General features: G+C 43.5%; 1 protein-coding gene across 1 annotated transcript in view; it reads left to right on the top strand.

The window, feature by feature from the left end:
- Wwc2 (WW and C2 domain containing 2) overlaps positions 1-19,480 on the top strand; it is a 164,935-nt gene that overhangs the window by 79,242 nt on the left and 66,213 nt on the right. Inside the window, exons 3-4 of the mRNA XM_005362599.3 lie at positions 13,993-14,196; positions 15,314-15,390. Of these exons, the coding sequence (XP_005362656.1) occupies positions 13,993-14,196; positions 15,314-15,390 (281 nt within the window). The remainder of the gene's footprint in view (positions 1-13,992; positions 14,197-15,313; positions 15,391-19,480) is intronic.

Raw genomic sequence — 19,480 nt, 5'->3', positions numbered from 1 at the left:
GTGGGTGCTGGGACCATGGGGGGTCCTCTGCAAGCCCAGAGTTAGCGCTACTCCCTGGGCCAGCTCCTCCTCAGCCACGGGACAGTAGCCTTTTGAAAGCTCAACCCTGCCGGGATTTTTCCTTTAGTGATGGGAATGTTGACAGACACCGCACAGTTTCTCAATGAACTTTGGCCAGCATGTAGCCCTTACTCCTTTATAGCTTTTCCCTCATCAAAACACAGACCATTTCTGTTGTCAGCCCTTCCTCACCCTTGCTGTGTTGTTCAGATTTCAATCTTCATAGCTTAAATTTGCCTTTTGGAGAGCTCACTGTAAAAGGTTTAGGAGGAGAGCTTTTTCTTTTTCTTTATTTCTTCATCCATTCATTCATTATGTATGCAATGGGACCAGATCTTATTATAGTGGTTGTGAGCCACCATGTGGTTGCTGGGAATTGAACTCAGGACTGAAAAGTCTCTGTGCCCCAGTAAGCTTCTCCGCCAATAAAATAATCCAAATCAGACCAAATCAAACCAAATTAGGAAAAGCTCAGGTTTAGTAGATACCATGTTCCCGGATGGCTTTTCAACCCACCCCCAAAAAATGAGGAGATAGGAAAGGAAGACCAAAGAGCCACATGTTTGTTTTCTGGGGGGCAGTTTAAATACCCTGTGGGAGTGGTCTTGAGCATTCTGGGGAGGGGTTCATCATTTGGCATGCTTTCTCAGAGGGGAGTCTGGATTGAGGCAACACCAGAGGAGGGGGATTGGGATGGAACCTCCATCTGAATATCCCAGAGTCTTTGTATTTATGGATGCAAGGGCCGAATGATGCTGCCACCCAAACAGGGACCTCTGATGGAACAGTCAGCCCTCTTAAGCGCTGAGCCATCTCTCCAACCCACCTTTTTTTTTTTTTTAAGAAAAAAGGGAAAAGAAAGATAGTGTCTCACTATGTAGCCCTGGCTCTCCTGAAACTTGCTATCCAGATCAGGCTGGCCTCACACTCACAGAGCTTCTCTTTCCTCTGTCTCCTCGTGCCTGACTAGAAGTAGATTCTTTTATTTGTCATGTTTTTAAAAACAAACACAAAACCTTGTACTCTAGGGCTGAAGCGATGGTGCAACAGGTTAGATAGAGTACTTGCTGCTCTTTTAGAGGACCAGGCTCGGTGCCGAGCAGCCACAAGGGAGGCTCACAACCTTGCAACTCCAGTTTCAGAAGACCCAGCACCCTCTCTGGCCTCCCATGACACATGTATGATGTACAAACATGCACTCAGGCACGTATACATCAAGTCAGATAAAATAAACCGTCCTATTGAATCGAACAATGGCATGATAGAGCATGCTTTAGAAGTATATTTGACAAGGAACTGGTATTCAAAACATGCAAACAGTTTGCCAATAGTGAATGTTAATGAGAAAAACTAATTTCAAAATAGACACTTCAAACAAACCTAGACACTTCTTGGACATACCAGTGGACACCTTCATTTCTTTTATGATGTCATTTGTATTATATTATATTATATTATATTATATTATATTATATTATATTATATTATATTTCTTTTTATTGCTTATTGGTATTCCATTTAAGAATCTATTTTGAAATTGAAATTGTTCCTGGTGGGGCTATTGTGAAAAAGGCTGTTGTGAGCATTGTTATAGAAAGCTTTTTTTAAAAGACTGTAACAAAAAAATGTAAAATTTTTATCTTAAGCTGTATGATCGAGTGCAAGGGCGTGTCAGGATGTCTGACTGAATGGCCATGCCCCAGCAGCCAGGAGAAGTGGACAGTATGCTAGTGTTAACTCTGCACACTGCTGTGAGGGCAGCAGATCTCTAGAAGATTCCTGGGGACCAATAGGATGGCGTCTCCTCCCCCATTAGTTGCCCATGGCAGCCATCGTTCTCGGTGGTGTAAGCTGCTCACTCCTTTAGAGCCCTCATCTATTTGTCGAAGTAACAATGTGTGATGAAATTTCCTCCGTATCACCTGTAGCCCAGGGCAGGATGCACTTATTTTGCAAGTTTGGTCATAGTCGAGGGTGGGTTTACATTGCGTCAGGGAATGGGCATTTAGGTTGCTTCCAGCTTTGAGTTACTGTGAATTTTGTTGCAGGCAACATGGGTGTGAAAAAAATCTTTTGAGATCCTATTTTGGATAAATACCCAGAAGTAGGATGGCTGGGTCACAGCTCTGGCTTTAACTGGGGAATTTGACCCGCTTTTCCCATCTGGCTCTCAGCCGTACACAAGGAGTCTTGTTCTCAGCCTTCGTTTGCACATCCTGTCTTCTGTGATGAGCCTCACTGCTGTTCTGGTCTGGTCACCCAGAAGTGACCAGAGCTGGTGGCTCCCCACTCTGCCTGTTCTCATGTTCCTCGCACTGTTTATTCAGTGGGTTTTGCGGTGAGCTCATCCACAGCTCTCAAATACCCCTTCCTGAGGTCCGTCCTCTCTTCCGCGGATCTCTGCTCTGGGAGCTGAAGCTTCAACCTTGCTACGCTATTTGGCACTTCCCACGAGTGGGTATATGTCAGGGCAAAGTGGGAAAACATGAACCAGAGGTGGCCTCGTGCTTAGCTTTAGTATCAGCTTGACACTTTGGGAAGAGGGAACTGCCTCCATCAGACTGGCCTGTGGCATGTCTGTGCGGGGAGATTCTTTATTGCTCACAGACGGTAGGGCCAGCCAACTGTGACCAATTCTATCCTTGGAAAGGTGGCCTGGACTGCAGGGGAAAGGTTTCCGATGGGAGCTTAGGAGCCAGCCAGGAAGCAGGGTTCCTCCATGGTCTCTGTTTCTGTTCTTGTCTCTGCATCCCTGTCTGGGCTTCTCTCCGTGATGGAGTATCTAGGATGCCTTCCCCTCCCCCAAACTCAAGAGCTTTGTCCGACAACACCCCCCTCCTCACACTCCTGACCAGAAGTAGGCTTCTGTTTTGGAGTTTTCTTCTCTCCAGTCCATTTATAATCTTGTGAGGTCTAGGAAATAGCAAGAACTATTAGAGGCATAAAACAACAAACAACAAAGCCAGGAGCTCTGGTTGGTGCAAACACAGCCCTTTATTTGCGAGAAGGTGCCATGCCTGATCTAAACATTCTTGTCACACCCCACTGTGGCCATAGGAGGCTGTTGAGCTCCCTTCTCTAGCCTGCCTGGATACATGGCCTGCTTGGTCTTTTGTCAGCTTGACACAAGCTAACTGGGAAGTGGAGCCTCTATTAAGAAAATGTCTCTTCCCACATTGGAGCACCGGACTGAAATCTCAAGGTCCAAATCAGGAGCAGAAAGAGAGAGAGCACGAGCAAGGAACTCAGGACCGCGAGGGGTACACCCACACACTGAGACAATGGGGATGTTCTATCGGGAACTCACCAAGGCCAGCTGGCCTGGGTCTGAAAAAGCATGGGATAAAACCGGACTCGCTGAACATAGGGGACAATGAGGACTACTGAGAACTCAAGAACAATGGCAATGGGTTTTTGATCCTACTGCATGTATTGGCTTTGTGGGAGCCTAGGCAGTTTGGATGCTCACCTTACTAGACCTGGATGGAGGTGGGTGGTCCTTGGACTTCCCACAGGGCAGGGAACCCTGATTGCTCTTTGGGCTGACGAGGGAGGGGGACTTGATCGGGGGAGGAGGAGGGAAATGGGAGGCGGTGGCGGGGAGGAGGCAGAAATCTTTAAGGAAGGAGGGAAGGAAGGAAGAGAATAAAAATATTTTGCTGTTTTTTTTTTAAAAAAAAGAAAATGTCTCTTTCATTTTACATGTAGAAAAGTCTGTGGGGCATTTTCTTTATTAATGATTGGTGTCGGAGGGCCTAGCTTCCTGTGTTGGTGCCACTTCTTTGGTCAGCACAAATGGTGCACTTTTTTTCAAACAACATTCTGGCCAGAACTCCAAATAGGAACTTCAGAAAAACCCTACCAAATACTCAGAGAGTATTTGTAATTATATCAGACAGTAATCTTGAAACTTAACCATCATTTTACTTTCACAGGATCCCATAGAAAGAACATCTCCCCCATGACAGCTGGAAGTAATTCTAGAAGACAACGTCCTCTGGGTTAGGGATATCATTTAGCTGTTTGTTATAACTGCTATAGGGTTGGGGGTTGGGAGGAAATTATGTAAGGTCAGGGATCTCTTTCGGAAAAAAACGGGAAATTGGATGGGATAATAGATTAGTGTGTGCTTTTTTGTGTGTTCTAATTTTCTGTAAACCTATTTTATAACCTAGGTAATTGACAGAATCTCCTGTGTTTTTTCAGGAGCAAATCCCCATTTTGGCAAAACTTTATTTCTTCAAACATTCTTTCTAAAGTATCTATGTTTGAATCAGATAGCAAAATGTCATCCATGTAATGGTAAATTATAGATTTAGGAAAATTTTTTAAGTATTATTTCCAATAGCTGACTTACATAGTATTGGCACAGGGTGGGGCTATTGAGCATTCCCTGTGGAAGGACCATCCACTAGCATCTCCTAGTAGACTGAGAATTATTATTAGTAGGCACTGTGAAGGCATATATTTCTCTATCCTTTTCTTGTAAAGGTATAGTGAAGAAACAATCTATTAAATCTTTTAAATTAAATAAGAGGCCATCCTTTTGGTAATAAAGAAAACAGAGGAATTCCAGTTTGTAGAGGGCCCATAGGTTGAATTACCGTGTTGACAGCTCTTAGATCTGTCACCATTTCCCATTTACCAGATTTATTTTTAACAATAAATACAGGAGAATTCCAAGGGCTGGTTGATTCTTCAATATAGTGAGCATCTAGTTGCTCCTGTACCAAATGTTCTAAAGCTTGCAGTTTCTCTTCTGTTCTAAAGCTTGAAATTTCTCTTCTGTTAAAGGCCACTGTTTAACTTATCTTGGTTTCTCAGTTAACCATTTTAAAGATAGGGCTATTGGTACCTCTAAAGTTTTGATAGTTGCTTTGTTTTCTTGTACAACCTGAATGTCTGGTGACCTTTGTGTATAGTACCTTATAATATCTTTCCCAGAAATTTGAGTTTCTGGGACTGCAGGAATGTTAATCTGGGTATTCCGTTGCTGTAGCAGGTCATGACTCCATAAATTCACTGCAATATTAGCCACACAAGGCCTCAGCCTTCCTCTCTGTCCTTCTGGCCCTATGCATTCAACCCATCTCATGCTTTGTTTCACTTGCGATAGGGTTCCAATTCCTAGGAATTGAACATATGCCTCTTGAAGAGGCCAATTTAGATGCCAAGATTCTGGAGTAATGGCGCTCATGTCCTTACCCATGTCTATCAAACCTACACTTACCATAGCATTTATACACACTCTTATCTTTGGTCTTTGATCATTTATAGAAGTCTACCAGAATATACGTGTCCTATTTCCTGTTGGAATTTTTGATTCATCTTCTATGTTTATCCCATCATTCTGAACAGTATGATTTTTTTAATAGAAGGCTCTGGATTTTTTAATTTTCCTGGTGAGATGTGCCCTCCACAGTGACTCAGAGTGACTGGACCACTTTTGACTTGGGGAACTGTGAGAGGCCCCCCCCCAGGAGTTTCCTGATGGTATCAGGTTGCCTTGTCTGTCTTTTGTTGATTTGCATTCATTGGTCCAATGTCGGCCTTTGACACACCTACATAATTCAGAAGGTTGATACCTTTTATTTTTGCCATTCCCAGAGGAGACATTATTTCTAGGAATTCCTTGCTTACAATCCCTTCTCAGATGTCCTATTCTACCACAATTAAATCATTTGACATTTTGATGTCTTCTCATTCCTTTGGAAATTGCTTCCCCTACGCAAGATTCAGTATTATAATCAAATGTCTCAATGTTCATTGTATGCAGGATCCATTCAGTCATTCGTGCTGATCTAAACTTTAAAGGCACAAGTATCTTTTTGCATTCTAAATTGGCATTTTCAAAAGCCAGAGATTCAATAAGTACTCATCTAGCATCTGGGTCTGTTATTCCTATTTGTATATGCTTAGTTAATCTTTGTAATAAGTCACTAAAGGGTTCTCTTTGGCCCTGTTTAACCCAAGTATATGCTTCAATTTATTTTCTTGGTTTTTGAATTCTGTCCCAAGCATTTAAGGCTGCTTTGTGGCATAGGGACAGATTTGTTCATCATGAAGAGCTTGAGCCTGCGGGTCAGCCTAAGTGCCCTCACCGGGAATTTGATCTTGCGAAGTCTCAAGTCCTTTTGCTTCCCTGTCATTCTAAAAATTTTGCCTCTTCTCTGAAATAGCATTTCCACATCAATTAAGGCCCATCCTTCAGGACTGCTGAAACTAACTGAAGACAGTTGTGTGACTGGTTTTAATGCTAGAAGCCCATGTCTTTACCATCTCCCTAACAATGTGAAATGCAAGCCATAAGCTACTACTGCTTACTTAATTTTTAGCTCATTCATTGCTATAGGTATCCATCTGCCTTCTTTAGATCCTTTTGGGCCTTTAGAACTTAATGCTTTGTCAGACTAGATTACAGGGTATGAAGCTAAAACCCTGGGTAAGTCATCTCTGACAACTATTGGTGATGTTAAATCCTGTCCTTGTACCTTCTTTCCCTGTTCATCAGCTCCAGTAATTTCCTCAAACGTTTCAAATCCTTTTACTACTGTCTTCTGCAAAACCTGAATCTCCTGTCCTGTATATATTTCTAGTGATTTCATTGAGGCATCTAGTCTCTGGTTCTCATTCTGCACATGTGATTCAAAAGTCTGAAGTTTTTCCTTTAAAGATAACACCTCATCCTTGGACATTATTTAGATTAGATAGCATGCAGATTGCCTTCCTGAAGAGATACTTTATCTGCTTACTTATCATAACTTTTTAACAAATTTTGATTGTCAAATTCAACAGTATGAATTCTTTAAGACAATTTCTCAGTACCCTTTGACATGGATTCAATTTTGTTTGACAAAGTAATGTTACCCTTTTCAATAGTATCAATTTTTTCAGGTAACTTTTTATTTTCTATGGTATTAAACCTGTCAGCTAGTTGTTCATTATTAGTCTGTAAAGACTGTAACATTTCTAAAAATGACTAATTCTTGGTTCTGTTATCAAGCCATTTTCTTAAGGATATAATATGAAGAAAACTGAGTCCCATATCCAATTATTGGATGTATCACAATAACCAAATAAACCTTGCAGAATACAATCCAGAGTATTAGCAAAAAAGTTAATAAAATTCTCAATGGTAATGTTGTCTGCCATTATATAACTTTCAAGTTATTGATTTATTAATTAATAAAATATTTACCTGTTATAAGGTCTGGTAAATTGTTTTGGGTGTAATAATCTTTATTGTCCAGTAGGTGTCGTGGTTGCAGAATCGTTGCTAGTGGTGGCACAACCGGTGGCCCCAGGCACAGTCCAGTACCACTTTGGTTTCCTGCCTTGGTGCTGGTTAAATACTGAGAAATGTGCTTTGCTTGACAAATTAAAAGCAATTAAATCAAGTCTGTACATGGAACAAGAAGCCCAGAACTCACGGGCAGGAAGTACAAACTGAAAGCTGTGCAAGTCGCCATGCGACAGGGAACACAGCAGTGGGGGAAGGGGTTATATGCGCTAGCTTGGGAAATTTCCAAATTGCTGCAAGTACTTAGCTCTGATGTGGCAGGGGTTTTACAAAAAACTGCTTTTCATAGGTAAAAGCAAGCAAGCCAAGTGGGGGGGGTGAGACTTTCTGGGCTGTGGACTGGTTAGGCCTTTAAGCCGGTCCACCTGGTAGGTATGGGGTTGGATCCACATGGGCGCCAGATGAAGATGGATTCTAAAAAGAAATCCCACACTAGCTCAGAATTGAGTATAATAAAGGGTTTTTTACTTAGGGGTAGACTCGCAGATCCCAGTCCTCTGCTCAAATGGGGAAGAGCAACCAAATCCAGCAGCCAGAAGAGAGGCCAGACACGTTTTACGCGGGCGTTTATAGTATAAGAGGCCACGCCCAAGTGGGTGGGTAACTTAAAGGCTACTGGCAGTAGGAATTCCTGCAGCACCATGGTTCCTGGACCTCAAGGAGGGGAGTGATATAGATGTCCCACTGATGGTTGAGCTCTTTGCAGACTGGCATTCTCTGCACTGTGATCTTCGTGAGTTCTGCATTAACTGCTATGCACTGTAGAAACTATGGAGATACAGATCGGGATAGAGAACAGATCGACACTTTGTGCATTCAGCAGAGTCGTGGTAGGTTTAGGCCCCTGAGCTCCCCAGTCTTGGGTTCTTGGCCAGATCTGCAACAGTACCAGGCACGGTCCCTGTAGTGGAGGCCTTAAATCCTACCAGAGAGTGTTTGGTTACTCCCATAACCCGAGCGGTCATTTTGATTGCTTTTGCTCACTAGTAAAGTGACTGAACTGGCAGCGTGAAGGCAGGAAAGTGGAAGCTACAAAGAGTGCCAAGAGGGCAGCCAGCTTATGAAGCAAACATGAGAGAAATGACAAAAGCTGACACCGAAGACAGAAAACTGTATGTAGGCTCTGGTCAGTGGGAAAGCGCCAGGAATTGTAGAGACTGAAGGATCAAGGGCCTTCATGGCATAGCACCCAAAGACGTAATTGCTAGCCTCTGTGTGAGCTGAAGGTCCTAATACCCAAGACCCATTCAGCAAATGGACCTGCTGCTGGGCACCGAGATAGTTTCTAAGCGCAGGGATATTAGTGGTTCAAACCTAGAGCACTGAGTCTCTGCTTCTGAAGCCTGGAATACTTGGCCCCCAGCTCTCCGGGCATGGAAGCTGTCAGCTTCTGGTTCTGCCGGTACACCCTTGTATTAGTTACTTTTCTACTGCTGTAATAAAACACCACAGCAAAATCACCTTATAGAAGAGTTTATTTAGGCTTACAGTTCTAGGGGGTTGAGAGTCCACGAGGGTAGAGCAGAGGCAGCAGGTACAGACACGTGACCAGACGGAAGCTGAGTGCTGAGGTGTCACATCTCAAGCTGCAAACAGAAAGAGAGCTACCTGGGAGTGTTGTGGCTTTGAAACCTCAGAGCCTGCCCTTAGTGACACACTTTCTCCTGCAAGGCCATACTTCCTTTTCCTATAACAAAACATGTTCATACTTGGGGTTTTAAAATAATTATGTTATGCTTTGCTTTTAAGTACAATTATAGTGTTTCCTAAATTTCTTTTCTTTTCTTTTTTTTTTTTGGTTTTTTTTTTTTTGGAGGGGGGGTGTTTCGAGACCAGGTTTCTCTGCAACAGTCTTAGCTGTCCTGGCACTAACTCTTGTAGATCAGGCTGGGCTTGAACTCATAGAGATCCGCTTGCCTCTGCCTCACGAGTACTGGGATTAAAGGCGTGCGCCATCATTACACATTTTCTAAATTTCTTTCTTTCATGTGATATGAAAATTTCACTACAAAAGGTTTTGATGCTGTCATATCAAAGGGGTTGCCCTTTGGCAGGAGAACCTCACATTTCTGTCAAGTGGTCTAAAATGTAGTTAAGATCCTTGCACCAGTTTGCACAGATTCTTTTTTTTTTAAAGATTTATTTATTTATTTATTATGTATACAACATTCTGCCTCCGTGTATGTCCACATGCCGGAAGAAGGCGCCAGATCTCATTACAGATGGTTGTGAGCCACCATATGGTTGCTGGGAATTGAACTCAGGACCTCTGGAAGAGCAGCCGGTGCTCTTAACCACTGAGCCATCTCTCCAGCCCCTGCACAGATTCTTTTGTGGCTCACTGTGGCTTAGGAGGTGTGAGGAGAAGGAAGGGTGGAGGTCGCCCTGAGAGCGGGGGTCAGGTGGAAGTCCCTCCCTGCTGAAATGTCCCTGTGCCACTGCAGAGGGCGCCGGCTCATCCTCTAGGGCTGGTCGCGTCAACTGGAAAGAGATAGCCTGTGGTGGAGTTTAGTAGGGGATGGAAGGAGGGAGAAGGAGCTGGAGATCGCAGGGCCTGGTGAGATAATGAAGGAACTGTCTGGGCCATTGTCATTACTGGAAAAGAGTAATGACACCTACTGGGGCTAGGTAGGTGGCTGGAATTTCTTGGTCTCTTATTTAATTATAGCTGGATTCCCTGGCATCAGACTTTCAATCAGAAAAAGCCTGAATGCTCTAAATTGCTGTATTCTCAACCAGACAGTTATTCTAGTCTAAATTTGTGAGGTTTTGTTTACTTTGTGCCCTATGATTTCCTCCAACATCTTATTCTGTCTAATGAATCCAGTAGGTGCTTAATAATTGTATGTGGAAGAAATGGGCAACAAGAAAATTGTGCAGACACTGTATAAAAAGGCCGATGAGAAAAGTTGTTCATATTCATTCATCCCTCTGAGCACAGCAGGAAGAATGGAATTCTGCATTATAGGCAGAAACGCGATTCTCTGAGGTGCGATGTCGTCTTCCATGATAAGCTTCTGTGTTCCCTGTCTGTAGAGTCCCACGGCGATGAAACTGATGGGATGGGAATTCTCTTGAGATACGTAATGTTTAAAGTGTGTAATAGATTACTTCTGTAATATAGCAGACAGCATGCAAATTACATTGCGTTATGATATAGTGGTCTCCCAAGGCCAGAAGGTCTTAATAAAAAAAGAAAATACCACATTTGTAAAACACTCTTCTTGTGTGTTTACATTTAATAAATATTCTTTTCAAATCTGCTCAGCAAATATAACAGATGGAGATGAGCCTAGCCCTGCTTTATGAAACCTTCAAAGATGCCTTTGGGAGTTCTCTTTGTGGTTCATGTTTGAATTGTGCAATATTTCGGAAATATAAATGTTTCCTGCTTCTGTTGTAACAAATCCCAGTCAGTCTTCTCGAGTGTTTCTCAGCCTCATCCAAAACACAGTTATTATCTTCATCTTTAGTTTTGTTTTAATTCATTAATTTGAGTGTTAATGCTGTAGCAGATTCTGCCCCTTAGCTATTGACAAATATGTATTTAAGTGTGCCCGTTCCCAAACACGAGGGCGCATATGACTGGCTGGACCTGAGGGCTGCCTGCTTACATTTCTAACTAAAAACATCCAAGTCTTTGCACCTCTTCACTTCATTGGTTTAACGGTTACTTATCTCATCATGACAAATTACTAATATTCGTTATCATATAGTTTCTTTAGATCTTGAAGCAGGTAAGGCTTAGCTGTCCTGGCTACAGCTTTTATTAACTCGTAGCCAGGGTCAGGCTACACTTATCCCGAGCTCTGCTGGAGAAGACTGCTCGAAATTCAGGCTGTGGGTATTGGCAGTATTCCTTTCTGCTGCTGGCCACAGGCCTTCTCACCCTTTCAGACTGAGCTTCTCACTGGGCACCCACGCCATGGCAGCTGACTCCCTTGTGGTGGAAGGGGTGGGGTGGAGAAAGAAAGGGTGCTGTCCCCTCTCCAGCCTGATGGAAACATTAGGACCGTAAATTCCTATTTGTTACGTGATGCTTTCTGTACTCTGAGGCAGAGTACAACCCTATGTGTGCGAATACTGGAAATTAATCTGGACACCATTGAGGCCGTGTTACAGCCAGCGTACAAATATCCAGCTGACACGTTAGGCTCTTCTTCGGTGATCTCTGTGCATCTGCCATATTCCCCAGACGGCTGCTCCACGTTGTCTTGTCCTTGAAGATTCTGACGTGGAGGTTCTGCCCGTTCAGGGCATCTGTCGAGACAGTGGCTGTAACACGTATTTACTCCCCATAATTACATGAGATGTTTGCCTTTTGTGTATTAAAATATTCATAGTTTTGAAATGAGTATTTCAGAAATCGTGCCTTGGGGAAAGCTCGGCTTTTATAAGCCAGTGGCTATGAAGCCAGGAATGTAGGTGCAAGGCAGTGGTTACAGTGTCTTACCAACCTAGACACTTTTGTGAGTCACCCAGGGCCTCGCCTAGCCTCAAGGGGACCCAGCCTTCCCTGCGCATGTGTATATGTCTGTGTACATGAATCATGGGTGTATCTGTCTGTGCACGTGTATACACGTCTGTGCACGTGCACCACGTGTGTTTATGCGCACTGCACCACGTATGTATATGTCTGTGTACATGAATCACGGGTGTATATGTCTGTGCACGTGTATATGCGTCTGTGCACGTGCACCACGTGTGTTTATGTCTGTGTACATGAATCACGGATGTATATGTCTGTGCATGTGCAGCACGTGTGTATGTCTGTGTACGTGCACCGCGCGTGTATATATATATGTGTACATGAATCATGTGTGTATATGTCTGTGTACGTGCACCACGCGTGTATATATATGTGTACATGAATCATGTGTGTATGTCTGTGCACTGCACCACATGTGTATATTCTGTGCGTGTGTACCACGTGTGTATATATCTGTGTGTGTGTGTACCATGTGCATGCCTGGTACCCAGGTCAAAAGAGGGTGTCAGATCCACAGAACTGGAGTTACAAATGATTGTGAGCTACCATGTGGGTTCTGGGAATTGAACCTAGGTCCTTTGCAGATGCAACAAGTGTCCTAAACCACTGGGCCATTTTTCTAGCCCCGCATCTCCATAACATGCTAGTCATTCATCTGAGTTCTTAAAAGTATATGTAATCAACTTTAAATTTTATTTGTTTAATGTAGCTTTTTCTTTTGCACTACTGGGGGAGGAGGGATTGTGTTTGTGTGTGTTAGGCACTCTACCAGTGAGCTACATTCTGAACCCCTTAGACCGACTCTATGCAGGTGTACCATACAATGAGTTGCATCCATTTTAAGTTCATGAGTTTTGACGGATATATACCACATAACCTTTGTTATAACCAAGATAGGGAGTTTTTCTGTGCCCTCAGAAAGGACATTTGGCCTCCACTGTAGCAAGTACTTCTCAGGTAGTCATTGATCCCTTTTCTGTCATTGGATTTGATTTGCCTTTGACCAGGATTTCGTATAAGTGGGTTATGCAATAACTGTTGCCTGGGAGTTGATACACACATACATATTGTCTGTATCTCTTTTTATTTCTGAATAGTGTTTACTGTACAGATAAACCACAACTTACATACTGCAATGGGTGGCCTTTGTGTGCCATGAATAGAGCTGCTAATGAGTGTCTGCGGGCAGGTATTCTCGAGCGAGTAAATACTGCGCTCTGGCCAAAGTGTGCATTCTTTTGTGACTTCGCACAAGTGTCTCTTAGCCAACTACTTAGCGTCCTTGCAGAGAGTCACAGACCCTGCACTTTGCCTTATAACCGCCATTTACCCCAAGTAAGACACCAGTGTGTGGCAGATGCATTTATTATAAAATAAAATGGTTAGGGTGAGCCATCCCAGGGCCCATATCTTTCACTGGCAGAGGTTATCATCGGTTTGGAGACTTTTCACAATCACTAACAAACTTTCTCCTTAAAGCAAGAGCAAGGTGGCTTTGGTTTTTAATTGTTTTAAACTTGCTCATCTACCACAGCGTGATTGATATTTTTTATAAAATAAAAATGAATTTTTATTGATAAAAATAGAAAAATAAAATGCCCATAAAGAAATATAAGCTCCAATATTTATAAATTCAATAGATGTATAATAACTGAATAAAATGGCTATGAATACTTAAATGTTCTCTTGATTTTTGTGGGTATGAAAATGAATTTGAGAGACAGTGATGGTCCATGGACCTGGCCAGGGGTAGTGCTCATGTACTGGGTGAGAGGGCAGGAGGCCTGTGTTAAGTCAGTGGAAGTCTGGCCCTTCAAAGGTCCATTTGGCTCACAGTATCCACGGCCTTGCATGCTGATGATAATTTAGCTCTTGTTTTCTGGTTATTGGGCCCCCGAGGATTCTCAAAAGGATGAAGGCAGTATAGGTAGGATGCATTTCTGTCGAGGACTGCAGTTGGAGGACCAAGGGTGGTTTGGGGTTAATAGAAGAAAACAACCCCATATCCAAGTTTTAGACACTTTAAAGAAGGGTCTGGCAGACACTGTAGAGGATATAGGAATTTAAACTAGCTAGTTCCTCGGTGAATAGTCTCACAAACATAATTAAATCTCAGCACAGACTCCACCCCCTGTCTTTTCAGAAACCACACAGATTGAAGATCCGAGGAAACAGTGGCGGGGCGAGCAGGAGAGGATGCTCAAGGACTATCTCTCTGTGGCCCGGGATGCCCTCAGGACGCAGAAGGAGCTGTACCACGTGAAGGAACAGAGGCTGGCGCTGGCCCTCGACGAGTACGTCCGCTTAAATGACGCCTACAAGGAAAAATCAAGTTCTCGCACAAGCCGTGAGTACTGGGTGGCCGGTCACACTCCAGAACTGAAGATGAGATCGTAGAGGAACAAAAGCCACTCACACTTCTGGAGATAAATCCTGAGCCCCTTTCCCTCCTCAGCAAAAATCCTCCAGGCCTTGAGAGATGAGGGTTCCCGACAGATTGCTCAGGGAAATGCCCATCCCCATTTGAGGTACAAAACTTTGCCGGGTTGCCTTTTGTTTGCTTAAATTTGTCTGTCAGAACAAGGAAAGGAGGCCAGAGGCATCTGATCCCCTAGAACTGGAGTCAGAGAGTTGCAAGCCGCCCAACATGGGTGCTCGGAACTGAACTCAGGTCCTCTGCAGGAGCAGCAGGCGCTCTTTGCAGCCCAAATTTGAGTCTTGCAAAGGTCACTTGTACTCCTAGAGAGGAACTGGGACTTGCAACTCAGTCCCCTCCTTCTCCTGTGTTCACCTGTCAGTCATCTGGAGCTGGCATGAATTAAAGGAGCAGCTAGGATGGGCTCAGAACTGTTACATTGTAGCCCCCCCCCCCCCCAAGGATCTACACTGCAGATCTCTTGAAGGACCCAGAACAAGTTCCTTTCAGTATTTTTGTATCCTGAGGCTTTGTTTTGGTTTGTTTTTTAATATGACAAAGGCTTAAAGAGCCAGGCCTGGTGGCTCATGCCTATAATTCTTGAACTTGGAAGGCTGAGGCAGGAGAATCACTACAACTTTGAGGCTGGCCTGGGCTACATAGTAAGACCCTGTTTCAAAAAAAGAAAATAGGCTTGAAATAAGAGTGCGAGCCTATCTCCTAAAAGAAAAGGGCAAGCTGTTTGAACAAAAGAACACACATCATCTTGGCCCTGTGTGTGCCTGTGTGTTACAGGGACCAGGAAAGGCCTCACGCATCCTAGGTTTGTGCTGGACCACTCCCTGAGTGGTGTAAGCTGTCCTTGAACTTGCCATTTGGCCCAGGAACACTTGCTTTTGCCATCTTTCCGCTACAGCCTCCTATCTAAGGGATACAGGGCTAGTTTGGAATATCAGGTCTCGTCCATAAACCTTACTTTTAAAATCAGTAAATTCCAAGCTTCAATTATTGCAATTAACAAATGATATTTTTTTTCCTCTCTTAAAAGTCTTCTCAGGGTCTTCATCCAGCACTAAATATGATCCTGATATTTTAAAAGCTGAGATCTCCACCACTCAACTAAGGGTAAGATTGTTCTCATTGTGGTTCTTGATTGAACAAGTGCTTAGAAGCTCAGGCCATGGAGAAATCATGAGAAATCACCTCCCATCTTTGCCTCTGAATGAAACATCTCCATTCTGCCCTGTTGGGTGGTCTTTCTCCTTTGTTTGAAGGATGGCTGGGATGGCTTTTGTCTCCCATCGGGCCTGACCCTGCTTAGCTTCAGAGATCAAATGAGATCGGGTACCTTCAGGTTGTGTGGCCATAGCCTGGGGATCCTTTGTTTCCACTGCTGACTTTTTTATTAGCAGTTAGTATATGCAAGGGAAACCTGCATCCTCATAATTTACTTTCCCTCCCTGTCTTCTGAGACGTTTTGCTCTTTCATCAGGTGCCCTGGCATTTAAAAGGTGTCTGCAATTTCCACTAACTACCTTGTCAGTCTGTCATTCTTTCTCTGAAAGGATTATTTCCTGATATTGCTCCAATTATGTTGATCAAACTGCTAAATACCGATCTTGTTTATCGTTGATTGGGGGATCACATGGGCTGTTCATGAGCAAGCTGCATCATATGTAATAACTGCATGGTCCTGCAGCCGATTCTCCCCACAGCACAGACGCCTCCATCTCTTCCTCTCACATGAACTCTCAATGCGTTCTCTGCTAGAAACGGTGCTCGCCTTGCTCGCTCTGAGTCTGATGCTTTCATTAACATTGTAAAACCGGAATGCCTCCCATGTATGTGGTTCCGTGGCATTTGTTTCTCCAGCGTTATTTCAGGACTCATCCACAGTCACTTTTAAAGCTAAACAGCTACGTCTTTGACAGGCACATTTCTCTGTTCTACCACTGGTGTGTCTGTTTACTCCAGCTCCTGATCATTAATAACGTCTTTATGTATACATCCTACAGACTTTTGGTGCATACTTGTACACATTTTTTTGCTTGTTTGTTTTTCAAGACAGGAGTTCTCTGTGTAACAACCCTGGCTATTCTGGAACTCACTCTGTAGATCAGGCTGGCCTCAACTTCACAGAGATCCGCCTGCCTCTTCCTCCTGAGTGCTGAGATTAAAGGTGTGCGCCACCGTCGCCTGGCTACACTTCTTACACTATTACACAATAGTGGAATTGGTATGTCAAAGAATGAACACATCTTTTAGTAGGGCTAGCTTAGTTGGCCAAGTGCTTGCCTACCAAGTGGCTTAAACAAACAAACCCACCTCCCGTTTTTCAGTGGGTATTGCCAGAGCTTTAACCATTCTTGCTTCCAAATATTTGCATTAAGGCTCAAAGTCACTTAATACCCATGACTTTTCTTACACCATAGGTTTGGAATTTTGAATTTTTGCTATCATGTGCTCCAAATCATTCCCTGCCTCTCTGAGAAATCACAGAGTACATTGCTTCATTTTCAAACACCTGGAGAGTTTTATCATTATCACTTATTTCAGCCAATTCTACTTCTGATTTCAATGGTTTTATTTATTTATTTGGTTTCTAGCTCCTTTCCCACATTCTGTACACTGTACACATACACACACATACACACACACACACACATTACCAAAATAGCCATAGTACTTTTCATTTCCATGCCTTGATTAATCCAGGATCCGGTTCTCCTGTCTTCTGGGTCCTTGGGTCTAGTCTGCTGTTTTGTTGGGTTTTTTGTCAGTTCTTGGTCCTTACAGATGCTTACTTCTTAAGAACCATATACTAACGTGTACAGTCACAAAGACAATTTTAAGCTTTGGACGATCTTGCATTTTTCAGAGCACTCATGTTTGCTTCTTGTGGCATTAGGGTTGGGAGCAGATGGTTTAAATCCAGAATTGGAAATGACCGAAATCCAGTCTTCAATCCCTTTCTCAGTGTGGGTCTATCTCCAGTTTATCCCATCTCTTAGGGCAAAGCTCTCCGAGCTGCTCATGAGCTCATGGACACCCCTTTCCCCTGCCAACCCTGTCAGCTTCATTGAGACCGAACTCCCAGCCTCTCCCCTGAGCTGTGTGGGCTTGACTACCCGTCATTCTCTGTATCCAGAACCCGACTGTGTATCCTTCCGGCTGCTCTGCTTATTGCACAGCCGGGTCCCAAGGAAAGAACTTCATGTGTGGGTCATTGCTGCGCTCCCGTTACCGTGGGGCCTTTAGCATAGTCCTGTGGGCTTAGTGATTCTTCAGTATCTTCAGGTGGCTGGTCTTGCTTGGTTTATTACAGTCTACTTGGTGATTCTCAGGAAAAGAGCATGAAGGAAGTTCACATGTGGGTTTGCGTGTAGGCTGAGGATGTGGCTCAGCAGTAGAGCAAGGACCTTAAGTTCAGGCTCCAGGACAAAACAGAAACAAAATCCCCAAAGCACAAACTCAGATTCCATCTACTGGAAGTCTGGATTCTCTTCATTTATTTTATAAAATCGTGTGTAGAAGCGATCTGTGTCACCTTGTAGTAAATAGTCTTCAGGGTGCCATGGACCCTCTAGTCTGTCAGTCTGTCTGTATTTCTCAAGATGGCTGTGCAGTAGGCTCATATGCTTTTGGCTGTGTCTCTGTGCCATGTCTGCATGTTACTGTGATTTATTTCTCGTTATTAGATAGCTTATTTTGAGGATGTGGGAATGAAGGTATTTTTGTTAAAGCTCTCTGCCCAAACTTTGCTACTACTTAGTTATGACTTTTCAGACAGTTACTACTGTCCTTTGAAATATTAACCATTTTTCATAACCATCTTTTGTGACACAAGTCATAGCCACAGCAGACCTCTGTGGTCTGTGCATTCAAGGACGAAAATATGGAAACTTAGGGACAGGGTTAAAAACAAAAACAATCTAAGAGCCGGGCGGTGGTGGCGCACGCCTTTAATCCCAGCACTCGGGAGGCAGAGGCAGGCGGATCTCTGTGAGTTCGAGACCAGCCTGGTCTACAAGAGCTAGTTCCAGGACAGGCTCCAAAACCACAGAGAAACCCTGTCTCGAAAAACAAAAACAAACAAAAAAACAAACAAAAAAACAATCTAAGGTCCCTCATACAAATAACCATAAAGAGGGTCCTGTCAATCAGGGATGTCAGGACACCCCCATGTGGACACATCCCCAGACCTGTTTCCTAGTGAGTCTTTGACACAGCTTATGTTGTGCCGGGATGTGTGGTCTTAATTAAGGGCATTATCTATTATATACCTGTTCTATTCCTTGTGACTACAAGGTAAGCCAGAGAGAGCCACCCACCTTGGGAAGGTGTGTCTGTGAAGAAGAGGATGTGAGACATTCTTTCTTCTTGCCCTTATCTCTGTCGATAGAGGGATGGACAGTTGAAAATGCTTTTCAGAAGCAGTTAGGCCCCTGACTCTGCTGCTGTTGTAATTTTGGAGCCTGCTTTGAGCACCGTGGCTGGTGTGGCTGGCTTAGCTAGCTCTTCTAATTCTGGCTGGGTAGCACTTGGGGAAGGGATGGATATTATTATAGTCTCTGGGGTCACACAGTCTCCTTTCATAGGTTGATGTCTGAAGGTGGTAGTTGATGAAGGAACTAACTGCACCACTCCATCACTTACCTGCATTTTAAATCACGCGGACAATTTTTAGGTATAAACAAACAGCTTCATACTTCATTGCTTTGATGGAGCAATATTACCAAGTTACGGTGTGGCTTTTCCTGGGAAGAGCTACAGGTGCCAATTCACCCCAGATAGAACATCAATTAGTCAAAGAAACTACCCTTACATAGAGGGGGAGAAGGGAAGAAGGGAGGGGGAAGGAGAAAAATATATAGCTGTTCAATGAAAGCAATTTAAGAAAGAAAAACCAAAAAAGAGAAAAAAAGAGAGACTACCCTTACTTGGTCCATCCTGGTGATCTAGGAGGGCTAGTTGGGTCACATAGTAGGAACATAGGTGAGGAGTAGCTTACCAAAGTGTGATACCTCTTAGATAGATGTATCATCAAAAAACCCCGCCCAGCGTGACTGAGGACTCATGACAACTGTATCTCTGGGGTCTCCTATTGAGATAATTAACACAAAATATCACGCTTTAAGCGTGTTCTAAATGATGTAATAGAAGTCCTATCAATATGCTTGCAATAAAAATATGCCATATAAAATGAATCGCTACA

The sequence above is a fragment of the Microtus ochrogaster genome, linkage group LG7_11 (assembly GCF_000317375.1).
Source record: "Microtus ochrogaster isolate Prairie Vole_2 linkage group LG7_11, MicOch1.0, whole genome shotgun sequence".
NCBI classification, from domain to species: domain Eukaryota; kingdom Metazoa; phylum Chordata; class Mammalia; order Rodentia; family Cricetidae; genus Microtus; species Microtus ochrogaster.
Note: the sequence above shows the minus strand (reverse complement) of the source record. Positions and strands in the feature narration are given on the sequence as shown.